Source organism: Sapajus apella, unplaced genomic scaffold, assembly GCF_009761245.1.
Source record: "Sapajus apella isolate SASKATOON/1434 unplaced genomic scaffold, GSC_monkey_1.0 scaffold6, whole genome shotgun sequence".
NCBI classification, from domain to species: Eukaryota; Metazoa; Chordata; class Mammalia; order Primates; family Cebidae; genus Sapajus; species Sapajus apella.
Window position 1 is genome coordinate 72,561,396 of NW_022436946.1, and position 25,403 is coordinate 72,586,798.

The 25,403-nt window shown below is 41.6% G+C and overlaps 1 protein-coding gene across 2 annotated transcripts in view; it reads left to right on the plus strand.

Moving 5' to 3' along the window:
• IMPG1 (interphotoreceptor matrix proteoglycan 1) overlaps window positions 1-25,403 on the plus strand; it is a 147,202-nt gene that overhangs the window by 116,998 nt on the left and 4,801 nt on the right. For both annotated transcript variants that reach the window (XM_032275469.1, XM_032275468.1), the window contains 3 exons: window positions 419-951; window positions 3,123-3,342; window positions 21,459-21,657. In XM_032275469.1, coding sequence (XP_032131360.1) covers window positions 419-951; window positions 3,123-3,342; window positions 21,459-21,657 — 952 coding nt within the window. The remainder of the gene's footprint in view (window positions 1-418; window positions 952-3,122; window positions 3,343-21,458; window positions 21,658-25,403) is intronic.

Consider the following 25,403-nt stretch of genomic DNA (forward strand, 5'->3'; position numbering starts at 1 on the left):
AAGACAACTAGGGGATGAGGGATATAAATCTGTTCCAATGCCAGCTGCAATTTGGCACCAATTGGTGACTTAGTTTGTACACTTTGGTTCCCAGGTGTATTTTATCTGGCTAGGCAGTAATTTCAGAAATTCTAGGTAAGTGGTACTCTTTTAGTCTCATATATCAAGAACTATTGGGCCTGAATAAAATGGGTACAGGGATCCACTCTTTGTCTCCCTAGGTTGGGACATAGGGCTGCCAGCCTTTCTGCTTCAGTTTCTCTTCCTTATAAAAAAGTGACTATTGAAATGATTTATGCAAATGCTATGTATTTTCTTAAGCTTAACTTTGGATTTTCTTTTTTCATTCTCTATTCTTTGGGGAATACTTGGACATAATGAAATTGGTCTCAGTAATGAAATTGTACTTCCTGCACAGATACTTCTTGGTCTCCCCCTGCTGTGAAGTCTGCCTCCCTGTCAGAGACTCCACCTTTCTTTACGGCATCAGGCATCTTCTCTCTGACTGATCAAGGCATCACAGATATAATGGCCATTGACCAGACAGTGCTAGTACCAGGGCTCGCCATCCCCACCAGTGATTATTCTCCAATCAGCCACCTGGCCCTGGGAATTTCACATCCACCTGCATCTCCAGATGACAGCAGGTCAAGTACAGGTGGTGAAGATATGGTCAGAGACCTAGGTGAAATGGATCTGTCTGACACTCCTGCCCCATCTGAGGTACCAGAACTCAGCGAATATGTTTCTACCTCAGATCATTTCTTGGAGGATACCACTCCTGTCTCAGCTTTACAGTATATCACCACTAGTTCTATGACCATTGCCCCCAAGGGCCGAGAGCTGGTAGTGTTCTTCAGTCTGCGTGTTGCTAACATGGCCTTCTCCAACGACCTGTTCAACAAGAGCTCTCTGGAGTACCGAGCTCTGGAGCAACAATTCACACAGCTGGTGAGTGAGCATTGCTTACAATTCTCAATTCTGTGTCTCTTCTTTCTTTGTTGTTGTTATTTTGTAATATAGTCATTGGCTGTCTTGAGCAATGAGGATTAGTAGAAACAAACCACTGAGACAACTGCTCCTAAGACATTCAACTAGAATTTTGAGATGGATTCAGATCCAATCGGAGAAGCGAGTTCTGTGGTCAACAAAAGGGAAAACACTGCCACCCAACCTGGCGGGAACAAAATTATTCTTAAACTCTTTTCTTTATCATTCTTCTTAACTTAGTTAATCGAGGAATAATACAAAACACTCGAGCACTGGACATGGACTCTAAAAGTAGCAAGAGTGAACACCTCCTAAATTGTATCAGTCTCACAAAAGGAAGGAAGCTAGAAAGGTCCAGCACAGATGAGGCTGAGAGTTCAGGAGTAAGGGTTCCTTCCTTAGGTCCCCTTAAGTTCTTGTAAACCTAAAAAATGACAAAATGGCTTATCATTCCTGGTCCCTAACAAAGAAAGTAAAAAGACAATTATTATGACGTATATCTCCAATAATAAAATGCCCCAAACTCACATGTTTATTTTGTTTCTACAGGTACAATAAGAAATACATGTACAATAAGAAATGCTGAACTGTGTAATACCACTCACTACATATTCAAGGCTAATTAAAATAAATTGCGCAATGCATATCACACAGATTACAGAATGTCTGACAATAATTTAAAAAATTGTATGCTTCATATAAGTTAAATCATTATACAAATTAAAATCCACATGAAACCCAGTTTCTCAAGTGAACATTTGCTTTAAAGTACTACTTTATGTGTGCCGTCTCCCCACGCACACCGTGTATAATGAGGTGAGAAGGTATTGGGAGAGTCTCAGGGAACAGAGTTCCAGTGAACCTGTTACGGAAAAGCGATCCTGATCCAGACCCCAAGATAAGGTTCTTGGATCTTATGCAAGAAATAATTCAGAGCAAGTCCACAGTGCAAAGTGAAAGCAAGTTTATTAAGAAAGCAAAGCAATAAAAGAATGGCTACCCCATACACAGAGCAGCCCCTGAGGGCTGCTGGTTGCCTATTTTTATGGTTATTTCTTGATGATATGCTAAACAAAGTGTAGATTATTCATGCCTCCCTTTTTTAGTATGGCATACTTTTGAGGCTTTGTTTTGTTGTTTTTATGTTTTTTGCTTCAAGACGTCTTGTTCTGTCACCCAGGCTGGAGTGCAGTGGCGCGATCTCAGCTCACTGCAACCTTCACCTTCCAAGTTCAAGTGATTCTCCTGCCTCAGCCTCCTGAGTAGGTGGGATTACAAGCACACGCCACCATGCCCAGCTAATTTTTATATTTTTAGTAGAGACGGGGTTTCATCATGTTGGTCAGGCTGGTCTCAAACTCCTGCCTCTCTCAGCCTCCTAAAGTGCTGGGATCACAGGTGTGAGCCACCGCACCTGGCCCTTTTAAGATTATAGTTTGGAAAGGGCTCCCTAGGGAACCGCCTTTTGTTCTTCCTCACAATTCAGATAAGGGCACTGAGGTGCAACACAGTGGTTACAGGACTTGATGAACGTCACACAGCTAGTTAGGAACAGCTCTAGGATTGGCACCCAAGTCTCCTGACTGCCAGTTTTCTGCTTTTTCCACTGCACCACACTTGTGTTGGCTGGGAAACATTTACTGCATGGAGAGACATGCTGACGTGTAAGCTGTTGTTTATTTTAATAGGTCATTTCAAATTGGATGCATCCAAATAGATGTCCCATTTACATAGACACAGGTCAGTCCACTCCTGAGCTCAGTTTGGAACATGTTTTTATTTACTTGGATTTTTTTAAATAACTGAACTTGGCATTCCTGCTTTGCCAATAGCATTGGCTCAGGTTTTTAAAAAACATCTGGTCTCACAATTCACCACGAAAAAAAAAAAAAAATCACAGCCCATCCATCTCAATACACAGATAGAAAGGTGGAAATATGGAACATAATCACTGCAAATCAACCAGTAAGTAGTGGTGTTCTGGTCTCACATTAAATCCAAAAACAAAAATCAAAACAATAAAAAAGGAACTAAAATATATGCCTCAGTTAATGAAAAGTGCGTATAAGCGGAATTAGCACCAGCTGAGCACTTAGAACGCAGTTAAGAGTAAACCATCTTTTATTTTGCAGCTGGTTCCATATCTACGATCCAATCTTACAGGATTTAAGCAACTTGAAATACTTAACTTCAGAAACGGGAGTGTGATTGTGAATAGCAAAATGAAGTTTGCTAAGTCAGTGCCGTATAATCTCACCAAGGCCGTGCATGGGGTCTTAGAGGATTTTCGTTCTGCTGCTGCCCAACAGCTCGATCTGGAAATAGACAGCTACTCTCTCAACATTGAACCAGGTAAAAGAATCCAACCCAGAAAGTGACGGGGATGTTTCATTCATTTTGTTTTATTTTGTTCTGTTTTTAAGCACACATTTCAACCTTCAGGCCACAAAATCAAACTGAAATGACACTACATTAAAGAACCTTTTGGAAGCTATGGAGCACATCATTAGAAAGGTAGAGTCCAAAGACATGCGAGTTCACATTTTCCTGTATCAAAAAGCAATGAACAAACACATCTCTTGTTGCACAATCGGAGAGCTCTAATTTCCCCTTAGAACAAAACTTTTGCTGTGTTTAAGAGATTTTTTTAATGTAGCCGTCAGCCAAGCTAATTTCCATTTACTAGAAGTCAAACACACTTTACCAGTGCTCTGCAACAACCAGGGGCTTCCTACCTAAGCAAACTTTCAGTCACAATTCATTATCAGAATAGCTTCTTCATCACGTAATTCAGGGTGAAGCAGAGACGGCATTCTAAGGAAAGAAAAATAATCATCAGATAGAAATTCAAACTTGGAGAAAGTCACTTCTCCATCACCAAAAAAAGGGAAGAAGAAGAAAATTAACTTGCTTTTTGGTTGTATACTCCAAATCAGCTTCCATGTGAAGATTAAAGCAAAGAGTTAGACATGGAGAAAACTTTTAAAGACATGAGAGCTTAGCCCAAAGCCACATAAGAGAAAGCAAACATTTACTCTGATAATAAAGCAAAGCGTGTGCACCATTGTAAACAGCTGTGACCAAATTGGGAACCGTTTTTAACATTAGTTTCAAAATTCTATTTTCTAACCAATTGAAAGAAATCTTTTATTCCCTGGAGCGCAAGGAAGGGAGGGCTCCCGATTTCTGCCAAAGCTACCTTCCAGTCAAACTGAAAACAAAGCTTCCTAATTGGCTATGAATTAACGAAGTGAATCTTTAACACCCTCTCTGGCTCTCTGTGGACTAACAATGAAAGCAGAGGAAAGAGGCCTTGGGCAAAATGCAAACCAAAAAGGCTCAGTAGGAGACATTTATATTTGATAGGGCAGGGCTTTGAGCAACTTTAAGTAAATTGCCTCAGTACCTTGGTAAACAGGATCCTTAAAAAGACAGACTGCCTGTAGTCACTGAGCCTGGGAGCACTTACTTCAGGAGCAGCTAAAAAAGCCCTGTGGATCCCCTAAGACATCAAACATTTCCTAAATGCCAGCAAGACACTGCCTCTTCCCCTGAAAACTACTTCAGAACTAAGAAGGAACCAGGAGTCTTTGCCAGTTAGGATCAGGAGACTAATTTCTTCAGCCAATTGATTAAGCTAACAGGACGTGTATCGGAGAACTTGGAAAGCACTGGACAGGTGATAGTACAATCCCCTCCCCTCCTTCCTCCCTCAGGGAGCTGACAGCTTACTTAGGGACCCATCTACTAGCACAAGAAGGTCAATGTCAGGAGCCAAGTTGAGGCAAGGGAGAACCCAGCTGTGCAGCTGTGGGGACCAGCTTCTCAATATAGATGCCACATCAGTAGTGCCTTAGAAAGAGGTGGGAAGCTGTTAATGCACTGCCGTGGTTGTATAAAGGAAACTATTGATATTGGAAGCAAGCACAGCACAGTAATGGTCTTGGGGATCCCCACCCCTAAATATGAATCTTGTGTGCTAACTGCAGCACTCAATTTCTGCAAATGGAAAAAGGACGAATTCTGGCTGGGTGCAGTGGCTCACGCCCGTAATCCCAGTACTTTGGGAGGCTGAGGCGGGTGGATCACTTGAGGTCAGGAGTTTGAGACCATCCTGTCCAAAATGGTGAAACCCTGTCTCTACTAAAAATACAAAAATTAGCCTGGCATGTTAGCAGGCACCTGTAATCCCATCTACTGGGGAGGTTGATGCAGGAGAATTGCTTGAACTCGGAAGGCAGAGGTTACAGTTAGCCGAGATTGTCCCACTGCACTCCAGCCTGAGCAACACAGCGAGACTCCTCTCAAAAAAAAAATAATAATAATAATAGAAAGAAAAGAAAATGGAGATAGTAGCATTGTGAGGACTAACTGAAAGAATATTTACAATGCATAGCACTGGACAAATTGTAGTTACCTAATAAACAGTAGTTATTATTGCAACATTATCATAATTAACTTGACTATCAGTTTGTGACCTACATAAGGTACCAGAAAAAACACTAAAAAGCACCACGACAAGGTATTTGTGAAGAGGGTGGAACTGAAATTATTTTCACTAATTTCGTGTGAATAGTTCTGCCATGCAACTTTTCTTCCAAGAAGCCAAAGGTAAACATGAGATGGTGCTAACATCAGTTTCACTCCCTGCAAAGTCAATATATGCTGAGCTACCTAAGAATGCCTCCAGGCCACCCAGTGAACTATGGCGTACATGCCCAATTCTTACTTTTAATGGTGGAAAACTGGGGAAAGTGCCTGCTGGACAACCTGGGAAATTACTTGCTCACTTTCCAGAGGTAGTTCAACAATAAGCCTGCGCCAATTCAAGTACCTTTGAAGAAATTAACATGTAAAGCCAGGAGAAGCAATTAATCTGAATGAAAACTGTTGAATGATTGAATGACCACTCATGGTAACTACAACGGAGTCACTTTGCAGAAGCCAGTGAATGTTACACTAAGTACTTTGGTTAACTTATAATTCATACTCTATTCCTTACCAGATACCTGGAGAGTAACAAAATCTAAATTTTAAATACATTGAAAACTTATAAAATAATAAATCAATACAAGAGGTCTGCCAAAAATTAGCTATATTGCACCAGTTAGGACATAGTGATGCTTAAGTGATGCTTGGAACATCATTAAGCATCAACCAAAGGGTGATGCTTCAATCAAAGGGTAAAGGTGGAAAGTCAAATATGGATTTTATAAAGTTCAAAATAAACAATGAACTGTATGGATTCATCTATGTAAATCAAAATGGTCAACTCCAATGTTCAAACTGGCTTCTATACATGCTACGATATGCATGGCCAGAAGCCACTGTGCCAAACTACCCTCAAAGGTTTTCCTTCCAGTCAACAGTGAGGGGAAGGAAGAAGGTACCAGCAGGCAGGGAGGAGCGGGCAAGGAACAGAGGGGGGCACAGGGAATAGTCACTGACTCTGTGGGCTCCCTCATGCACAGCTGGGGATTCTGGTTTAGTTATTTCCCCAAAGGCAAAGGGTGGATTCACCCATGTAATCAGGAAGTGGGCACTAGACTGACAATCAGGACACTGACCATCTTCTACATGCTTAATCCAAAACTATAAGCATTCATCCACCACCACATGACATGTTAATGAATGAAAATCAGTCCCTGCCCAAAGGAATTTGTGCTGTAGTGAAAAAGGGACATCTTAGAACTATGCTGGAATCAAAACTATGTCTTTTTCATTTCAAAAGACTTTTTAAGGACAAGTTTCTTTTGTCCCAGACTTCTGTGAACTCCTGTGGGCTTGAGCATCACTAAGGGATGGTCTTATAATGAAGAGAGCACTGAGTTTTCTGTAAGTCTCATTTTGTTAAGCCTGAACAAAAGAGAGAATGTAGGAGTAGAAATAAATGTAAAGAACTCCAGTCCCTCCAGAATGGTCAATGAGACAGCCTTCGATGGCTGGGGATAGCAAGGACTAAGCAGCTGGCTGCAGCCACTAAGGTCCAGGGCTGGGGAGACAGAATACTAGCTGTCTTAGTCTGTTTGTATTGCTATAAAGGAATACCTGAGACTGGATAATTTGTAAAGAAAGGAGTTAGCTCATCTTTCCGCAGGTGCCAGCATCTGCTTCTGGTGATGGCCTGAGGCTGTTTCATGGCAAAAGGCAAAGGGGAGCCAGCATGTGCAGATTACACGGTAAGAGAGGAGGCAGAGGAGAGGGAGATGCCAGGCTCTTTTTAACAACCAGTGCTGGTGGGAGCTCACAGAGTAGGAACTCCCTCACCCCTCCCTCCCAAGGAGGACATAATCTACCCATGTCATGAGGGATCTGCCCCTATGACCCAAACACCTCCCATTAGGTCCATACTTCCAGCACTGGGGATCAAATTTTAATATGATATTCAGAGGGCACCACTAGCCATACAGGGCACACAGCAGTACAAGCTACCATTGGAGGGCGAGGCTGCTGAGGAGGAGGTAACTACCCCATAGTGTGTGGTAGTCAGGTGCACAAACACAGATTCACAAACACCACCCTCACTCACATCTCCTTTTTCCATTCAAAACCTTGTTCTAATCTAGGGAGGAGACAGCACTAAAACCCCAAAAAAATCTCACCACCATTGCTTTTGAAAACAATTAATTAACTTCTTAATTCTATGAATCTGCATATCTTATAAAACTTTGTGAACATGAAATTTTAAATATTGTTCTATAAAAAGCATGTACAGTTACAATAAAGTGTTTCTAGCATCAGTACTCCTGTACAATTTTAGTCTGGGGAAATACATACAAAATTATTAAAAGAGAAATGCATATCCAAATTTTAAAACACATTAAGGGAAAATGTGCAAGTGATTTTCCATCATTTTCTTCTTTTTTTGAAATCTAGCAATATGACAGCAATTTTGCTCCTAATTTTTCAGTGTGACTGGCCGATCCAGATTTTATCCTTTTGGTGGTATATTTGAGTGTAAGCTATCAGGGTGACTGACAGGTGAGCTGATTAAAATGTCCCTAGTACAACCAACCAGTACAACCAGCGGATCATGCTGTCTCTCAGGACCCCGGATCCGGAGTAAAGATAATTACTTCAGATTCCTAGAAAACAAGAACTCAAATTCCAATTTACACAGCTCTTGGCTCTATTGCTGGTATGGAATTTTCAGGTATGGAAGGCTTGGGCTGATACAACACAGGGCCCATCCTCCAGCATGTAGTAAGAGAGGCCCAAGAGACACTGATGCCCAAAATTCCTGACGATAACAGAAGGTCACTTAGACAAACACAGGAATGACCCTGATTCAGGTTTTGCTCTTTCAAGTATTTACTTGAACTCAATGATGATGGTGCAATCTGCTGAGAAAATTCTCCTTTAACAAGAGGGGAAAAAAGCTGCTGCTGGAAATCCTGTATGTCAAGAATAAATACTTAGCTTTGTCTCTAGGAGAGAATCTCAAGAATCTATCCTTGGAAAATAGAGAAGGCATCCTATCATTTCAACGTCTTCCCAGCCAGGATAGTCAAATATAGCAAAGCTGCGTTACTGGATTTCTTACTGTTTCACCCTTCCCTGACCACCTTCATGGCAGACATAGATTAGAGCTAGTGGTCCGCAATACTGAAGGGTGAGAAGGTCCTTCCACCTCACGCCCAGTGTCCTCTCAGCCTCCAAAACCACCAGCCCTACCCATCCCTGCCTCCCCTAACCCTTATCAAAGAATCACCCTCAAAATGTAAACATCATAATTGTCATAAAATAGATACCTAGCACATGTCAAAGTCCTATTTAATTTTGAAATAAGGGAATTAGTACGATGACAAAGCTGGTTTAAAGAGAAGATGGAAATTGGAATTTAGGTAGCCAAGGGACAAAGGATGAAATAAGATTGGTAAATATAAAACAGAAACTACAATCAACATCAATTTTCTCTACATTAATTTCTAATTTTATAGAGTTGTAAAATGTCTGGACCATAATCAGTAGTAAATAGTGAGTCAAACAAAGTTACTGCTTTCCATGCCCCAGCAAACTTTTCCTTAAAAAGCCAAACAGTAAATATTTTAGGCATTGAAATCCAAAAGGCAAAAATTATGTAGGTACTTATATAACTAATTAAAAGTTAACCATTTAAAAATTTAAAAACCATTCTTAGCTCTCATATTGTACAAAAGCAGGCAGCGGGTCGGACTGGCCCACAGATGGTCTGTTTACTGGGTGGGACTGTCACATTCCAACATGACATTGAAGGTCATACAGTCAACTTTTCTCCTTATTTTCAAATATTGGATCATTTTTCTTAAACCATCACAATTACTCAAACCTATTCCTCTCTCTGGCCTTTATCTTTGCTGTTACAGAAAAGTTAGACAAGTAAATGACAATGTAATCATTATTTGGGTGCCTGTTCACTCAGACATGCAGTAAACATTTATGGATTATCTGCCATGAATCAGACACTGTGATATCCCAGAGGACCAAAAGACTAATCGACCCTATCTCTGCCCCCAAGGAGCGAAAAACTAGTGAGAAAAATGGAAGCATATACAAAAAGTTATAATAGAGTCTGTAAAATACTGGAATCAGGATGTGAGCAGAAGTCTTATGAAGAGAAGAGAGCAATTAATTCTACAGAGGTGAAGGGATATCATGGCAGGCTCCATATACTGACAGCGATATTGAGCCGAGTCTTGGCGTATGTTGGTGGTGGGCCCGGGAAGAGAAAGGGGGTGAGGTACTATTCCAGAAGATGCAGGAGGAAGATGCAGACATTTCTGGGAGTACCAGAGTTCTTCAGTTACTCCACGGTGATGACAGCTTTGTTTACAGAGTTAGGGAGTGAAGGGAGAGAAGGGAGCTCATGTTGGAAGGAAGGGAAAGCCAGCCTGAGCCAGTTCACTTAAAGCCAGGCTGTCTAAAAACGCCTGTCAAATCTGTTTGCTTCCACTTTGGTGTCCTATTTTTTCTTCTGTTTCCTATGACTTGTCTTGGTCTTTTAAAATTAAACTTTAATAAAATTTTGGAAAGCTCAAAAAGTGCTAGACAGTCCTTAAAGTGTTCTAAAGTAAAATAAAAATAAAACAGTTTATCGTTTATAGAATACTTCAAGTTTGGAAAAACTTAGGAAAATATAAAATAGGTGCAAAGGGTGGTGCATATATTAATTTGTTTTTTAAATTTTAAATGCAATAAATAAGGCAACAATTAATAAGATCCTTTAAATATTTTGAAAGACTCCAAAATACTTGAGAGAAAACTGATTCTAAGGAAATGGACAAAATAGATTGACCTCTAACCTATAAAGTAGGTGTCTGGAGGCCAAGGGAGAACCGGGGCTGAAAGTACACATTTGGGAAACCTCAAATGAAGCCAGAGAACAGGTTTTAAAAAATGGCTAGGGGCAATGCGTAGGATGGGAGGAAGAGCTGCAAATGGGAATCTGAGTAACCCCAACATTTAATGGGGAAATAGAAAAATTACAGTAAAGGAAGTCAAGAAATAGCAGTCAGCAAGGTGGAAGACGACGTTGTAGAAAGCCGCAAAACAGAGAAGAGCAGAAGAGAGAGAGGCCCATAATTTTAGCAGCTCTGAGTGAATAGAGTAGAGGGCATGTAAGTGGGCAGTTCAAAGGTCGTCAGAACCCTTTACAACAGCAAGCTAGTGGAATAGCAAGGGCAGAGAGGCCAGACTTCAGTGAGGCGGGAATGAAATGGAAATTGAGAACCTGGACACAGGCTGTCTACCTCTTGTTTTACAACTTGGAGCAAGGCGCCCTCCAAAGTTAGGCTCCTACCTTTCCACAGAGACCCAGAGACTGTTGCTAACTTCCTTGAGGATTACATTTCAAAGGGATAGCCCCCAGGCCCTGGAGCGTATCATTTCTGAGTCGTAAATGTGGTAAGAGGCTTTCTGAAAGATTTACATCTCAAAGGAACATAGAATTTGCAATTACAAGTTTTTTAAATTAACTGCTCTAAGAAAAAGGAGGTTGAAAGCCTTGTGGAAGAAGTTTGTCTAAGTTTAGAGAAGGCGGGAATGGTGGCTCACGCCTGTAATCCCAGCCCTTTGGGAGGGTGAGGCAGGTGGATTGCTGAGCCAAGGAGTTCAAGACCAGCCTGAGCAACATGGTGAAACCCCTGTCTCTACACACACAAAAGCAAAAATTACCTGGGCGTGGCGGCACATGCCTGTAGTCTCAGCTACTCGCACCACTGCACTCCAGTCTGAGTGACAGAGTGAGACCCTGTCTTGGGGGGAAAAAATGTTTAGTGAAGCTGAGGGGAAGGTGAAGACTGTCTTGGTCAGAATAGAATTTGGTTTTCTGTTTGTTTGTTTTGTTTTTGAGATGGAGTCTGGCTCTGTCACTAAGGCTGGAGCGCAATGGCGCAATCTCGGCTCAGTGCAACCTCCACCTCCCAGGTTATAGTGATTCTTCTGTCTCAGCCTCCCAAGTAACTGGGATGACAGGGTGCACTACCATGGCCACCTAATTTTTTTATTTTTAGTGGAGACCAGGTTTCACCATGTTGGCCAGGCTGGTCTTGAACTCATGGCCTCAAGTGATCCGCCTGCCTCAGCCTCCCAAAGTGCTGGGATTACAGGTGTGAGCCACCATGTCTAGCCCAGAATAGTATTTCTTGTCTATGCCCCAATTTTATTATCTTTACAGGCAATGCCCAGACAATTTATTTAGTTTCATTTGTAAAATTTGAAACAAATTCCAATTAAGTCTTTCTCTTTTCATTTGCTTAATGTCAGGGTAGAAAGTAATTTGTGGTCACAATGCTGGGAGAGTGATACATTATTCCACAACAACTTTTGAACTAAAGAGAAGAAAGAATTTGAAAATTCTCATAGGTTTTTGGTAAATATCATTCCACATTCAGATCAGCATGTGAACTCCTGGATGCATCCTCTAAATGAGGATTAGTAATCTGTTAGGCCAAATAACATCTGCAGAGGTGCAGGCATGTAGGAGAAGCAACATGCTGTTATTAATGCTTTAGGTGTGCCAGTCACCTTTTTAAAAACCCCTGGATAAATGAACCTGTGATATAAAAAGTATAAACCAGTGTTAGAACTTTCTGTGATTTATCAACTGAAAAACTGAATAAATCACAGCTTGCTCAGTATTCTGCCAGCATCTCCAGCAACTGGAGTCGTCTTTCATTTAGGCTGCTGTGAAAACTCTTCAGAAGCATGTAGGGCTTTTATGCTAGTTAGTTGTGCAGGCTGAAGATTTCAAAAATGCAAAACCACATATAACTTATTCTATCCTTGAATTCCTAAGAAGCCTCCTCAAAAATGGGCAGCCCTCAAGGCTGGTAAATGGTAAATATTGAAATTAATTGCAGTCTGACATCCAGGATGCTTTCACAAAAATGTAGATCAACAAGCTTCTTTTCCCTGGAAAATGCATAATTTGTAAGACTCTGAACTGCTCTGAAAAGGTGGTATGTGTCACTCCTCACAATAATGACAATAATATTACTATTAATTCATGGCAATAATACTTACTATTGACACAAGTTTTAATCTTAACAGCTATGCAAAATAGATATATTTTCCCCTACTATACAGTTGCAGAAATTGTGTTTCAGAGAAGTATAAGTAATTTGCCTCTTGCTGGTCACACAATTACCAAATGCTGCAGCTCTAGAACTCAAAGCCAGATTTGTGTGCCATCTTCAACTCTACCCAATAACCTCTTTACAAAAAGGAATGTTATAAGCCCTTCTAACTGCATTATAAAGGTTGTTTATTTAGAGAAAGTGACAACAAACTTCAGTTTAATTAATCCTAAATGAATTCTGTTAGTTTCTACACTTCACCAAATGAAGTTTATCATATTTTGGCCAGGTGTTAGAATTCAAAAAAAAAAAAAAAAAAAATGTTTACTCTCAGAAACAAAAGTCCTGAGTGCCCAAGTATCCCCTTTGTATGTACTGCTGGGAGTGTCCCTTCCCAGCTGGAGCAGTCACAGGAAGTCTCCTTCCAGGTGGTTCTCCTCAGCCTGCTCACTCTTCATGTGCCCTCTCATCACTTACATCGCTCGCCCTGTCTCCTGGGGTCACACTGCTGGTCCTTTGCCTCCTGAGATGCACAGCATTGCAGATTTTCTGTTTGACATCTGCCTTCACTAGAGGCCCCAAACCTGCTGGACTGCCAGACACATTTCACCTCTCTCTAGGGTTTCAGTCTGTGCCCTCGTTCCACACCCAAACACCACATGGAGCTTCCTTAAGATGCTCCTGGAGCTGTTCCACCAATCCCTTAATGCAAACCCCTTCACACAAGTCTGGGCCTTAGCCCAGCTTCAGGGCCTCCTCCCAGCTCCCCCTAGGCCAGAATCCTCCCTCCACTCACTGATCCTGGGACATTTAGGCCACCACCCTAGCACCAACCCATCCAGAACACCTCTGTTTGGCAGATAATGATAACACGGCTGAAAGCTGAGACCGTTCTTCAAGTTCACATCCAGGGCAAGGTGTGTGAGGGTAGTTACATACCACTCACACAAAAAAAGGATTATTGAGAACCTACTATAATTAGTGGTGGTGGTGGTTCTTGAGAGTGGTGGAGAACTGAAATGAAACCTAATGTCTATTACATTTACCTGCCCCTTTAAACTGGAAAGAACTCCTGTTATCTTAATTCTACAAATGTGTATTAAGCTCCAAACACGTGCATGGTGCTGTGCTATGTGCTGTTTATCATTGAATATTCTCATTCTAATCTACTTTTCAGAAATAAGCCATAAGCCAAACATTTTATAACAATAAAATAATGAAGCAATCAACAATAACTTAAACATATATATTTTAAGATTTCTTTGAATCGCTGAATTATATCTGCATTTCTGGAGGTATCATGAACCACCTCCATTGCCTGTAGAACACGCAGAATGGAAGATGTATATTTGAGTTCGAGGGAGATTAGCGATCTCTTGATTTAAACACTCCGTTTTATGGAAGAGAAAAGTGAGAGCCAGAGATGCTAACCTCTGTTCCCAAGACCACAGACAATTTCTACGGATCAGGCCTCCCCTCCTGGGGCACTCTCCCGAGGTTCCTTCATTGGTAGAACAGATGAGCAGGTCCATTCCCTCTGAAGGCATAATCACCCCACAACCTCCTCAGGATTTGGTGGAAGCTGTGAGGTCCCTGTGTTACATCTCAGACGAAACCTCAGTGCAGAGACATTCAAATTACTAATTGCCAAGCCCCAAGCACTATGTAAAAGTGATATTCACGCCTTGAGAAGAGAACTGTCAGACTACCAGGGCCTCATTAAGACTTCCTGGGCTCCAGGCCCTTTGCCTTCGTGACTATTGATAAAGAATATTAATATTAATCAAGAATATTTAAATTATACCTTAACTTCGTGTGTACAAAAGTGAATATCATCCAGTGTGGGTTGTATTAATGTTTTCTTTTTTTTTTTTTTTGAGACGGAGCTTCGCTCTTGTTACCCAGGCTGGAATGCAATGGCGCGATCTCGGCTCACCGCAACCTCCGCCTCCTGGATTCAGGCAATTCTCCTGCCTCAGCCTCCTGAGTAGCTGGGATTACAGGCACGCACCACCATGCCCAGCTAATTTTTTGTATTTTTAGTAGAGACAGGGTTTCACCATGTTGACCAGGATGGTCTCGATCTCTTGACCTCGTGATCCACCCGCCTCGGCCTCCCAAAGTGCTGGGATTACAGGCTTGAGCCACCGCGCCCGGCCTGTATTAATGTTTTCATTCTGATTTTAAAGAAAACATTTTCATGGGCTCCTAAAAGCATGGCGGGCACTCAGGCTGTGCCTCCTGCAGATTGCTATTGATTGCGATGCGATGTCCCAGGCAAAGGAATGAACGACACTTTCGCCTCCTCACCAAGAACAAAACATGACCACAAAGCCTTGGTGATAAGTGGGGAAGGGGAGGGCGAGGCGGCCTCGCAGTTGCCTGCGGCAGCCAGAAGGAGCGCGCGGGTGGCGGGGTGCCCCCGGGGTGCCCCCCCCCCGCGCCTACACAACCAAAATGTGTCACTTTGTTCAGGCGTGAAGCTTAGTCACGCTGGGCGCCAGGGCGTGGCAGCGCGGGAAGCGACGGGTCCGCCTGCCTCTGGACTCTAGAGTCGTAGCTCTGCCTTTTTGAAGCGGGAAAAGATGAGCCAGGAGTTTCCACCACATTACCCACGCCGGGCAGGCCCGATCTGCGCTGTAATCACGGAGTAATAATGGCTCTAGCAGCGGCCCCCTGGAGCTGCTCCTGCTACCGCGTGAATTCCTTGCAGACCTCGCTTCCCTCCTCCAACGCGCAAGGCGCAGTGGTTTTTAAGAAGTCAGAAATCAGCTGGGGTGCTTAAAATGTCTTTCCCGAAGTTCACTCTGGCTTCTTTTGCTATTGAGCGCCATCTAGCGAGAAATAGGTTTTATCGCGTTGAAAAAATGTCCACGAAAGAGACCCAGCCTCAGCCCGGCCAGTCCAGGGGAAGCCTGAATTTTACAGGCAACCTGAGCCGAAACCTTGCTTGCCCTTGGTCGGGATCCAATCCAAAGACATGTATCTCTTTCTGTCTAACATGTGAGTAAGACGGGACAGCGCAAAAGAAGGAGATGATGAAATGAAAAAGGTTAGGGAGATAAAAGCACTCAGTATACACCCAGTAGGACATGCGGCAAGAGCAGGACAAGGTTGAGGGGCAGAGCGGGGCTGGGGGGAGCGGTCGCCGACTGCACGATCTTGAATTGGAGAAAAGGGAGTGTTTGTCAGGCCTGAAAACAGGCTTTCCTATTGCCGGACCCTCTGAAGTCGGGCAACCAGGGAAAGCCTATTTTCAGGCCTGACAAACACGAGTGCATTTGGGACCAGAAACAAGAGGCTTGAAAAACAGGAAGTCTTGGACCCCCAGGGACCTATGATCTCCATGAATTTATAAACTTTTTAATAACAAGGACCATGATGTTTTTAACTTTAAAATGCCTCAAGGTCTTCCCTGCAGGCAGGGGACATTCATTTAAATGCTTTTTGATCACACGATGGAGAGCTGGGAAACAAACTTCCTCAGTCACCAACTGGGATTGCTTCTGAGTACCTTTGAAATGCACACAGAAGACATTATATAAGCAAATCCAGGGAGAAACTGTTACATCCAGTGGGCTTACACTGTAAATCTCTGAATGATACAAATATTTCCAAGCCCTACATGGCAGCTTACTTATTTCAAGCCATGTTCATTGCTGTCATATTTTAAACGGGGGGAAAAAATGGAGCCACTGTAGTGTCAGACTGTACTTTCTACAAGAAACATTCTGCCTCATGAGAGGGTGGAGCAGACAATGGATTTGAGCTTTTGTTTGTTTAGGGGAGCCTTTATTCAAAGGAAAGCATTCATAGAAGTCTGATACATCTGCCAGTTGGATGGAAATGCAGGTGTGGAAGGGGGCTCTCACTCTCTTTCCCTCATCCCTTATGAGCCCCTTGCAGTCCTGAGGTGTCTCCTGGAAACCCCATATTTGAAAACCTCTAGAATGATTTAAAAAGCCAAACATTGTAAACAGACAGATAGGAATGTTAATCTTGGATCATACTCACTAACTAAAACGAGCTTCAGTTTTCTCGCCAATGAACATGATGTCAGCAATATCCATATGGATTTGAGAGGCTGCTGTGAATATTATTGAAGACACATGTTAAAAGCGAAGTGCCCGGGACGGTGCCAAACACATAATGGCCCTCAATAAGTGTGAGCTCCCTGTTTATATAAATAACTGCCCTTTCCACTGAAGCTGGAGGTTCAAGGTCATGATCCCCAGGGACACTCTGGGGACACTCCAGGGACAAGGCCTAAAATGCAATGACATAGCTCTTCTGACTATAGCCAGAATCTACTGGGGTGCTAGTAGACTAGACCCAGACCTCTGCATGCCAAGCTAGACCTGGACCTTCCCACCAACTGCTAAGGAGCAGCCACTGACACTGCTCAGCTTGCTGAGGTCAAGTGCCCTGGACTGCCTCTATGGAGAGACTGTCAAATTTGCTGTGCAAAAGAGCTATCCTCATGGCTTAAAAATAGAAAACTAAGTCATTTTGCTAGCAAGCAATTATAGTAAGCCCAGAGGATGCCCCAAACCATACTACGTATGTATTGAATGTGGTATAGGATCATGGTGAATTCTCTCTGTAGTGTCAACCATAAAAATAAATGGCTTGAAGGGAACTTAAACAAATCCAGCCAGCAAAGGCAATTATAGACCAATTCGTCTACATACCAGTCATGAAGATTTCACGTCCTTAGACCCACACACAATTTGACCATGACTTGAAAATATTCTTCTAGACAACAGCATCTACTTTTTTCTCCCTAACCTACTATTGATCTCAAGTCTCTTTGCCTCCTTCTTTCAAAGCTTTTGACCATGTTCAGAGCAGAACATTTTCAGTTGTTGCAGCATAGCAAAGAGATTATTATTATTGATCAAATCAATAGCAAAGAGTAGGAAGTTGAAACTAATTTGTCTTGTACACATGATCTGGGATGTATTAAGGAAGAGACAAGAGACCAGGCATGGTAGCTTATGCCTGTAATCCCAGCGCTTTTGAGGGCCAATGTGGGAGGATCACCTGAGGTCAGAAGTTTGATACCAGCCTGGCCAACATGGTGAAACCCATCTCTACTAAAAATACAAAAATTAGCGTGACATGGTAGTAGGTACCTGTAGTCCCAGCTACTCAGGAGGCTGAGGTAGGAGAATCACTTTAACCCAGGAGGTGGAGGTTGCAGTGAGCAGAGATGGCAACATTGCACTCCAGCCTGGGCAAAGAGAGGTGTGGAGGGGGTCTCCACTTCAAAAAAAAAATAAAGGAAGAGATAACTATCGGTATGGCCTACCCACGAATAAGTTCATTATTCTAAGGAAAACAATGAGAGGCTGCTTTAGGATATGGCAACTAAAGAAAGTGAAAACATAGGGAAAATTTTGCTTACAAAAGTTGTACTATTTAAACTTTCATTCATCTACACAGAGCCAATCTTTCCTATCCCTTCCATGGCTCTTCCTCCCGAGAATCAGCGCACATCCAGTTCTCAGTCTTTGCCCAAAGCCTAAAGTTTTAGGTGTACCTTGAAAAATGACGAAGTAAAGAGGGTCATCAAAATACCTAGGGAAAATATTTTTAAGATAGTAAGAGTGGAAGCAGTGTGAGCTGCTTTACAAATTACTGTTATAAAGTCTCGCATTTTGACTCTAATTCTAATTGCCTTCACTTGTCATATTAGCAAAGTGGACCAATATATTAGCAAAGTGGTCCAATAGCTCCCCCTTGGGGCTGTGCCTTTCCCTGGAACTTCTTACACAGTCCACAAAGGGAGGGCAGTGAGATCAGAGGACTTCAGCACAGATATGCCCTTGGCAGCATCACTGACTCTCAGCTCCCTTATCTGTAAAGTGAACAAATTAGTCAAGAAGGTCTCTAAAATGCCTTCTAACTCTAAAAATTCTACCTGAAATGTAAAATTTTATTTTATACCTTGATAAAAATGAACATTAAAACAATCAGCTGGTCTGAAATTCTTAGAGCTGAAGGTTTTGAAAGGCTAAGTCAATATTCGTTGAATGAGTGAAGGTTGTCTTAGCCGTCTTGTACCCATGAAGAAATACACAGCAAGCAAAACCTAAGCTTGGCGATTTAAAATTTCCTACTTCTTCTCTGTAGACTGGTCCTGAATAAATAACATGGGGAAAGCAAGCAATTTATAAACTGGTCGAATTTGTTCTTCAATTATACCCAATTCAGGGCCCCCAGATTTGGATAAATCTGTTTTTCCATTGTTGCCTACTATGCGCTTTACTAATGCACAAATCATTCCTGGCTGCGTTGAAGGAAATTACAGTAAAATATAAATATTTATTTTCATGAAGAAACTCTTTTGGTTATCCTACATCTCCTGTTACTCTAGAAGGACAGACTCTGTACACTCAGTCAGCTTTCCAAGTTAAATCTATTTCTCCACTGCAGAGAGAAGGAAATGGAACCTCTGACTACTTTCTCCCAGCTTCTATTTCCAAGGCCACAGTCCTGAGTGTAAAGTTGCTGACAGCTGTTATTTACTAAATCAAGTCCTAGATGTGAATCACCTGGGTTGTCAATGTGAATTTGAGTTATTTCCTAATCAGTGATAAGGATCCCTAAACATGACCAGCTTTAGGGACTGTGAGGAAGGTAAAGCCGGTTTTAGTGTCCATAAGGGACCCACAAGCTTCAGAGAAATACAGCTTCACAGAAAGACTTGGCAGGTCTACCTTGATGGCAAATTCAAAAGCATGTTTTCAAGGACCTGCTCTTGCCCAAACATTTGGGCTCGTCGCACGAATCTCCCTCACTTTAACGCCTTTCTACCACTGAAGTTCTCGCCTCTACCTATCCCTACACAGAGTTACTGTGGTCAATTTGGCAAAGCAGCTGAATACATTCTCAGCTCAAAGATTCACAATAGACATTAGCTTATTAACGACCCTAAGAAGCTTAAAAGTAAAAAGAGAAGGGGTTGGGGTTGAAAGAAGAAAGAGCAAGACAAAAGAAAATTAGATTTATTTCACATGGCATTTTAAAAACCTTATTTAGTCACTGAACTTCTTTTTAGTATAAAACTTATCAAATCCTGCTGATTTAGAGCACAGCAAATGTTCCCACTTGGGAAATATTGGACCCGATTGTATCTGGTCATCCTAATTCTAAAAATTTTAAGTTCTACTATAAAGTATAATTCTAATCATACCCTTCCCTTGCTCAAACATCCTCCATAGCTCCTACCTGCCTGTAAAGTCCAGATTCCTTAGCACTGCATTTAGATACTGGTCTTAACTTACCTTTCCAGTCTTAGTTCTCTTCCTTTTCATCCACAAGCCTCTGCTCCTTCCTGAGTTCCCTCTACTCTCTCTTCCCATTTCTGTTGCTTTCCCGGTTCTGTGGCTCTGCTCCTGCTGCTGCCTTCAGTTGGAATGCCTTTCCTAGTCTTTGTATGGAAAAATGCAACACACTCTACTCACTTCAAAGCAATCTCCTCCATGATGCTCTCTTCTTCAAACGTATCTTCCTGAGAGCTTATTTAAAGCTCTGTGCTGGTGGCCAGGTGCGGTGGCTCATGCCTGTAATCCCAGCACTTTGGGAGGCTGAGGTGGGCGGATCACCTGAGGTCAAGAGTTCCAGACCAGCCTGGCAAAACCCCATCTTTACTAAAAATACAAAAATTAGCTGGGCATGGTGGTAGGTACCTGTAATCCCAGCTACTTGGGAGGCTGGGGCAGGAGAATCACTTGAATCTGTTAGACAAAGATTGCATTAAGCCAAGATTGTGCCACTGCACCCTAGCCTGGGTGACAGAGTAAAACTCTATTCTCAAAAAATAAAATAAAATAAAGTTCTGTGCTGGATAAGATATTGGGTTTCTTGTGTAGAGTTTTCTGTATCCATTACTTCTCCTAAATTTCTTGGAAGAATGGCTTTACTGTTGCTTGTTCTCTAATTCTTTGCACATAATAGGTGTTTGGTGAAAGAATAAACTGAAAAGTAAATGGCTGCTGTGATTAAACAGGAAAACTTCCAGATCAGAAACAACTACGGTCTGATGACAAGAGACCTGTTCTGCTTCTGCCATCGGCTCTTGGGGACTCCAGCCAGTTGCTTCTCTATGGAGAGCTCAAAGTGCTCAGCTCTATAAGGATAAGGAAAGGCAGACAGGGGCCACTGGCCTTCCAGAGCTAAATATCTGAGATTCTCTTGATTTCTAATCCACTTTCCAAGGAACTGGAGACAACCCTATAGAATTAGAAGTAGAGTAAAATAGAACAACTAATGACAAGAAAGAAGAGAATCTAAATTTTAATAAGGAAGAAATAATCCAAAAGAATGACTCTCTAACATTAGGGCCTTAGCAAGAGAGTAAGAGAAATTTATTTTTAAAATCAGGAAACCATCCTGAGTTCTCAAAACTGTTCACATAAATGACTTTACTGCTTTATAAATGCTTACTTAAAAACTAAAAAAAAAAAAAACGCTAAGTAACAAAACATCCCTAATTCTCTAACGCAGTGGTTTTCAAAATGTGCTCCCCAGACCAGATGCATCAGCATCACCTGGAACTGTTTTAGAACCAGAACTTCTCAGTCCTCATTCCACGCCACCTGTGCAGGAACTCGGAGTGTGGGGCTCGGGATTCCATTTTAACAAGGCCTCCGGATGATTCTGATGCATGCTAAAGGTTGTAAATAATTATATTTGGAGCTAAATATAATACCACTTGTATCTACAAATTCATTTTTCTAAGATACGCAGTGTGGTTCTCTTTTCCCTCCCGTTTCTTTTCCCTCCAACTGTGCAACCGACTCCAAAATGAGGTGATATCAAATGTATTTGGTCTCTTGCCTTTGACTGCTCCCAGTTCTGCTGCTTAGATATTCATACATTCGTTAAAATCTGCCCCATTTTTTACAGCTGATCAAGCAGATCCCTGCAAGTTCCTGGCCTGCGGCGAATTTGCCCAGTGTGTAAAGAGCGAGTGGACTGAGGAAGCGGAGTGTCGCTGCAAACCAGGCTATGAGAGCCAGGGGGGCCTGGACGGTCTAAACCCTGGCCTCTGTGGCCCTGGCACAAAGGAGTGTGAGGCCCTCCAGGGAAAGGGAGCTCCATGCAGGTGGGTCAAGCACGCTAACTCACAGACCCAAGAACTCATTACTCACACTTCTGAGAAACCCATCATTAGAGTAAATTCATATGATCTTTTCAATCCATGGTTTTTAAACTTTAGTGAGCATCAGAATCACCCAGAAAAGGGCCTGTTAAAACAACAGGGCTCCACCCTGCTATGCCCTGTTTCTGATTCAGTAGGTCTGGGTGGGGCTCAGGGAAGACTGATGCTGCTGGTCCTAGGACCCCTCTTTGAGAACCCTGCTCTAGGCTTCCCGGCAATGTTCCATTAAGACAAATAGGGAAGAAAGAAAGAACCTGTTAGCAGCTTTAAAAGATGGAATACTTGCTCTACTACCTTAACTGGGGATGTATTTGTGCATAAAATTTGATCTTTCCCCTGATAGCAAACATAATAGCTTTCATCATAAGAAAGCTGGGAAATGTAGAAAATTATGAGAAAAAAATAAAAATCCTGTTAATTCAACACATTATCTTTTGGCATTCATGTTTATATAAAATTGAAAAACAGTTAATTCAACACATTAATTGTTATCTTTTGGTGTTTATGTTTATATAAAATTGATTTATATGTAATTTTCTAAAGCACAATAGAATCTGAATTTCTTGTCTGATAGTCTCTCTTTTTTTTATTTTAACTTAGAATGTTTCTCCATATCATGAAATATTTTTTGTAGCATCATTTCTGGTGATTACATAACTGTCCATTCTCTCGATGTGTTATGATATGTTTAGTCATTCCTTCATTTCCAGACAGAAAGGTTAAGAGAAGCTTTTTAGAAGGAGGAAAAGGAGGCAAGATACAAACGGCTCTCTATTCAGGAACCAGAATTTAGAGTGTTACGAAGGTGGCCTTATGAACAGAACAAAAAGGGAGCGGGAAAGTTTCTATGTTATGCCACGTGTACTACAGACAAAGGATGAGCATCCACATGTATTAATAAAGACAAACATCCTAATATTAAAATGAGCAACAATAGGTGCAATTCGTAGAAGAAATCCATATGACCAGTAAAATACAAACCAGAGTGAATCTCACAATAATCAGGGAAATCCAAAAGCAATAACTTGGCAAAAGAAGACTGATGATACTCAGTGTGGGAATATGGAGGAAAGCTAGTTCCATCAAGCATTGTTGATGGACGTACAGATTGGAAAAGCCATTTTTCAAAATAAATTTGTCATTATAAAATTTTAAATTTTACTCAGGTACTCTACTTTTAGATAATTATTTCTACAGGAAGAGTTGCACCTGTGCACCCAGATACGCTTACAAAAATGTTCACAGCATTACTGCTTTGAATTGTGAAACAATTGTATAGCCCATCCATAGGGAAATGGTTCATCTAGAATACAGTACATTACTATGAAACAGCAGCTAAAGGCAAATAAAACATACAACTCTAATGGAGCTTCCATAGAGGGGAAAAACAACATATCAGTAAATGAGAAGCAAATTGCAGCATAAAAGATCCTGTACATGTACTAAATTAATAACAATACTGTACGTTAAGTATATTAGGTTTGACCCTATGGCATTGCCATTTTGTCACAAATCATCAAATATTGGCTGTTTTGTATGATTCGATCTAACATGTAAGTAAATTCATAGCAAAAATGTAGAACAGATACACAGCTATCATTCCAGTTAACAATGGAATGGAGAGAAATTGAGGTCTGGGTTTTTTAATGATGAGAATATGTTAATGTATCACTTGTGTACATTTTTTTTAGGCTGGTCTAGTGCAATAGTAAGAAGAGGGAAGGAAATAGAACAAGCATTCCCATCTGCAATTGAGTGTAAACAATCAACTGAGAGAACTCACTACATTCAGAGCAGCCAATGTGCGCAATTTCAAAGAAAGGTTGAGGAGTGGGAAGAAAGGGCCAATGAATAAGGGTGGATTAAAGTGAATAAGAAGAGAGTTGCATGTGGCTTTTGTGAACGGGAATGTATTCCGTTTTTATTTTAATCAGCCTTAGTTGTTATTTTAGATGGCTGTACAATTTGTAATTTTAAGCATTTCTCTTTAACGAGAAAGATCATTGTAATTCTAGGTTGTCATACATGAGATCAATAAAGCAAGGCATCAGGTGATCTAGAAATAAACATCTCTTGAAAAGGTTGGTGGTGCTCCACTTCCTCCACCTGTGCCTGTCTCTGGGGCATGATATGGACTTGAGGGATTCAAATACATTGGAAAACTGACGCTCCTTAGACTAACGGAATGAGCACCATGTGCCAGGCACCCTGCTGAGAGGATGAGGGATAGATAGGGCGAAGGAGAGGGATAAATGAGAGGACAAGGGATAGGGAGAAAGGGAGGGAGCGAGGGTAAGATGTGCAATTTCTTCAGGAAGAAGAGAGAAACTCCCGTATCACCCCAATTTTGCCCTTTTCAACTTCGTGAATATTCCTTTTTAAATGTTAAGTATTAACCCCTGATATGCTCAGCATGAGGACAAACCCCTGTTGCCCCATGAGCTGCTTCAATCAGACTCTCAGTGAAGAAACAGGACCACGGCAGTGCTCTGAGAGTCCCTTGTACGCGTGACCTGCTCCTCCTCCCATCAGTTATTTCAGTTCCTCCCAAGATGCCATTATTTATGTGATGAAATTTATTTATATAAGGATTAGCTGACCAATTAAAACCCAGTCAACCATAGATTAGAGACTGGTTAAAATTAGAGGCTTTAAAGTTACGCCCGAATGTAAGGCTCTGCCTCTAACTAGGTATGACTTTAAGCCACTTCCCCACCCCCTGACCTTAAGCTTCACATTTCTCATCTATCTAATGGGAATAACAGGAATAAATTCATGGTTTGGGGGAAGGAATAAGTTAGATGCCCCTCAGTGTAAGCCACTCAACTACTAGCATTATTGGAGCTGTTTCTGTCAACAAAGGGCAGCCCTGTAGGGAAAAACTCAGATTCCCTACCTGGCACTTAAACCTAAACTCAGACACAAATCCATGAGAACACCAAGTGCTGAAACTTTGAAAACTGCGTTCTCTAAAGAGCTGTAAATTTAGCTGCATTTTTGTTATCCCACCTGAAAGTGATGAGACAGGGAAATGATACCGAGAGCAAGTGCCCTCCTGAGAAGACTACCACTGACGCACGAAGAGCAGTTTCCATTGCTCACTTACTTGTTTCTGATTACATTTCACCTTTATTTTTCCTTCTACTGTTTTTCTCTATACGATATTTACAACGATACTCCATACATTTTTACATTTCCCTCAATTTTAGATGTTGTATATATAGATTCTGTTGCACTAGGAACTTACTTGAAACGTCTTTTCTGGTGTAATGAGTTAGGCTTTTATTACAATTATCAGTATACGAATCAAAAAATGCAAATCTAAGTCTAACAGTAGATTTTGGCTTTTCCTTTTCAGGTCGTCACATTTTCACTTTTGTCCTTTAATTTAATAGGCCTAATGTGCTCTCTGTGACATTACTTATAACAATGAAAATTGTTTCTAAATATAGGGGACAGTTTCAGTAACGATGGTACAAAGTGACATTTATGAGGATGTTTTAATCATATGAAAGTGCTTGTTGTAACTACAAAGTCATAGGTTCACTCACATGCTATTCCTCAAATAGAGAAAAGGAGGTGTTGGTTTTTTCCCTCTCAATAGTTGTTACCAAGTCTCCTTTTGAGCTCTTTCTCCACTGAATAGTGGGTAGGTTTGGTTAGTGGGTAGGTTCATAGGAGGAGGGGGT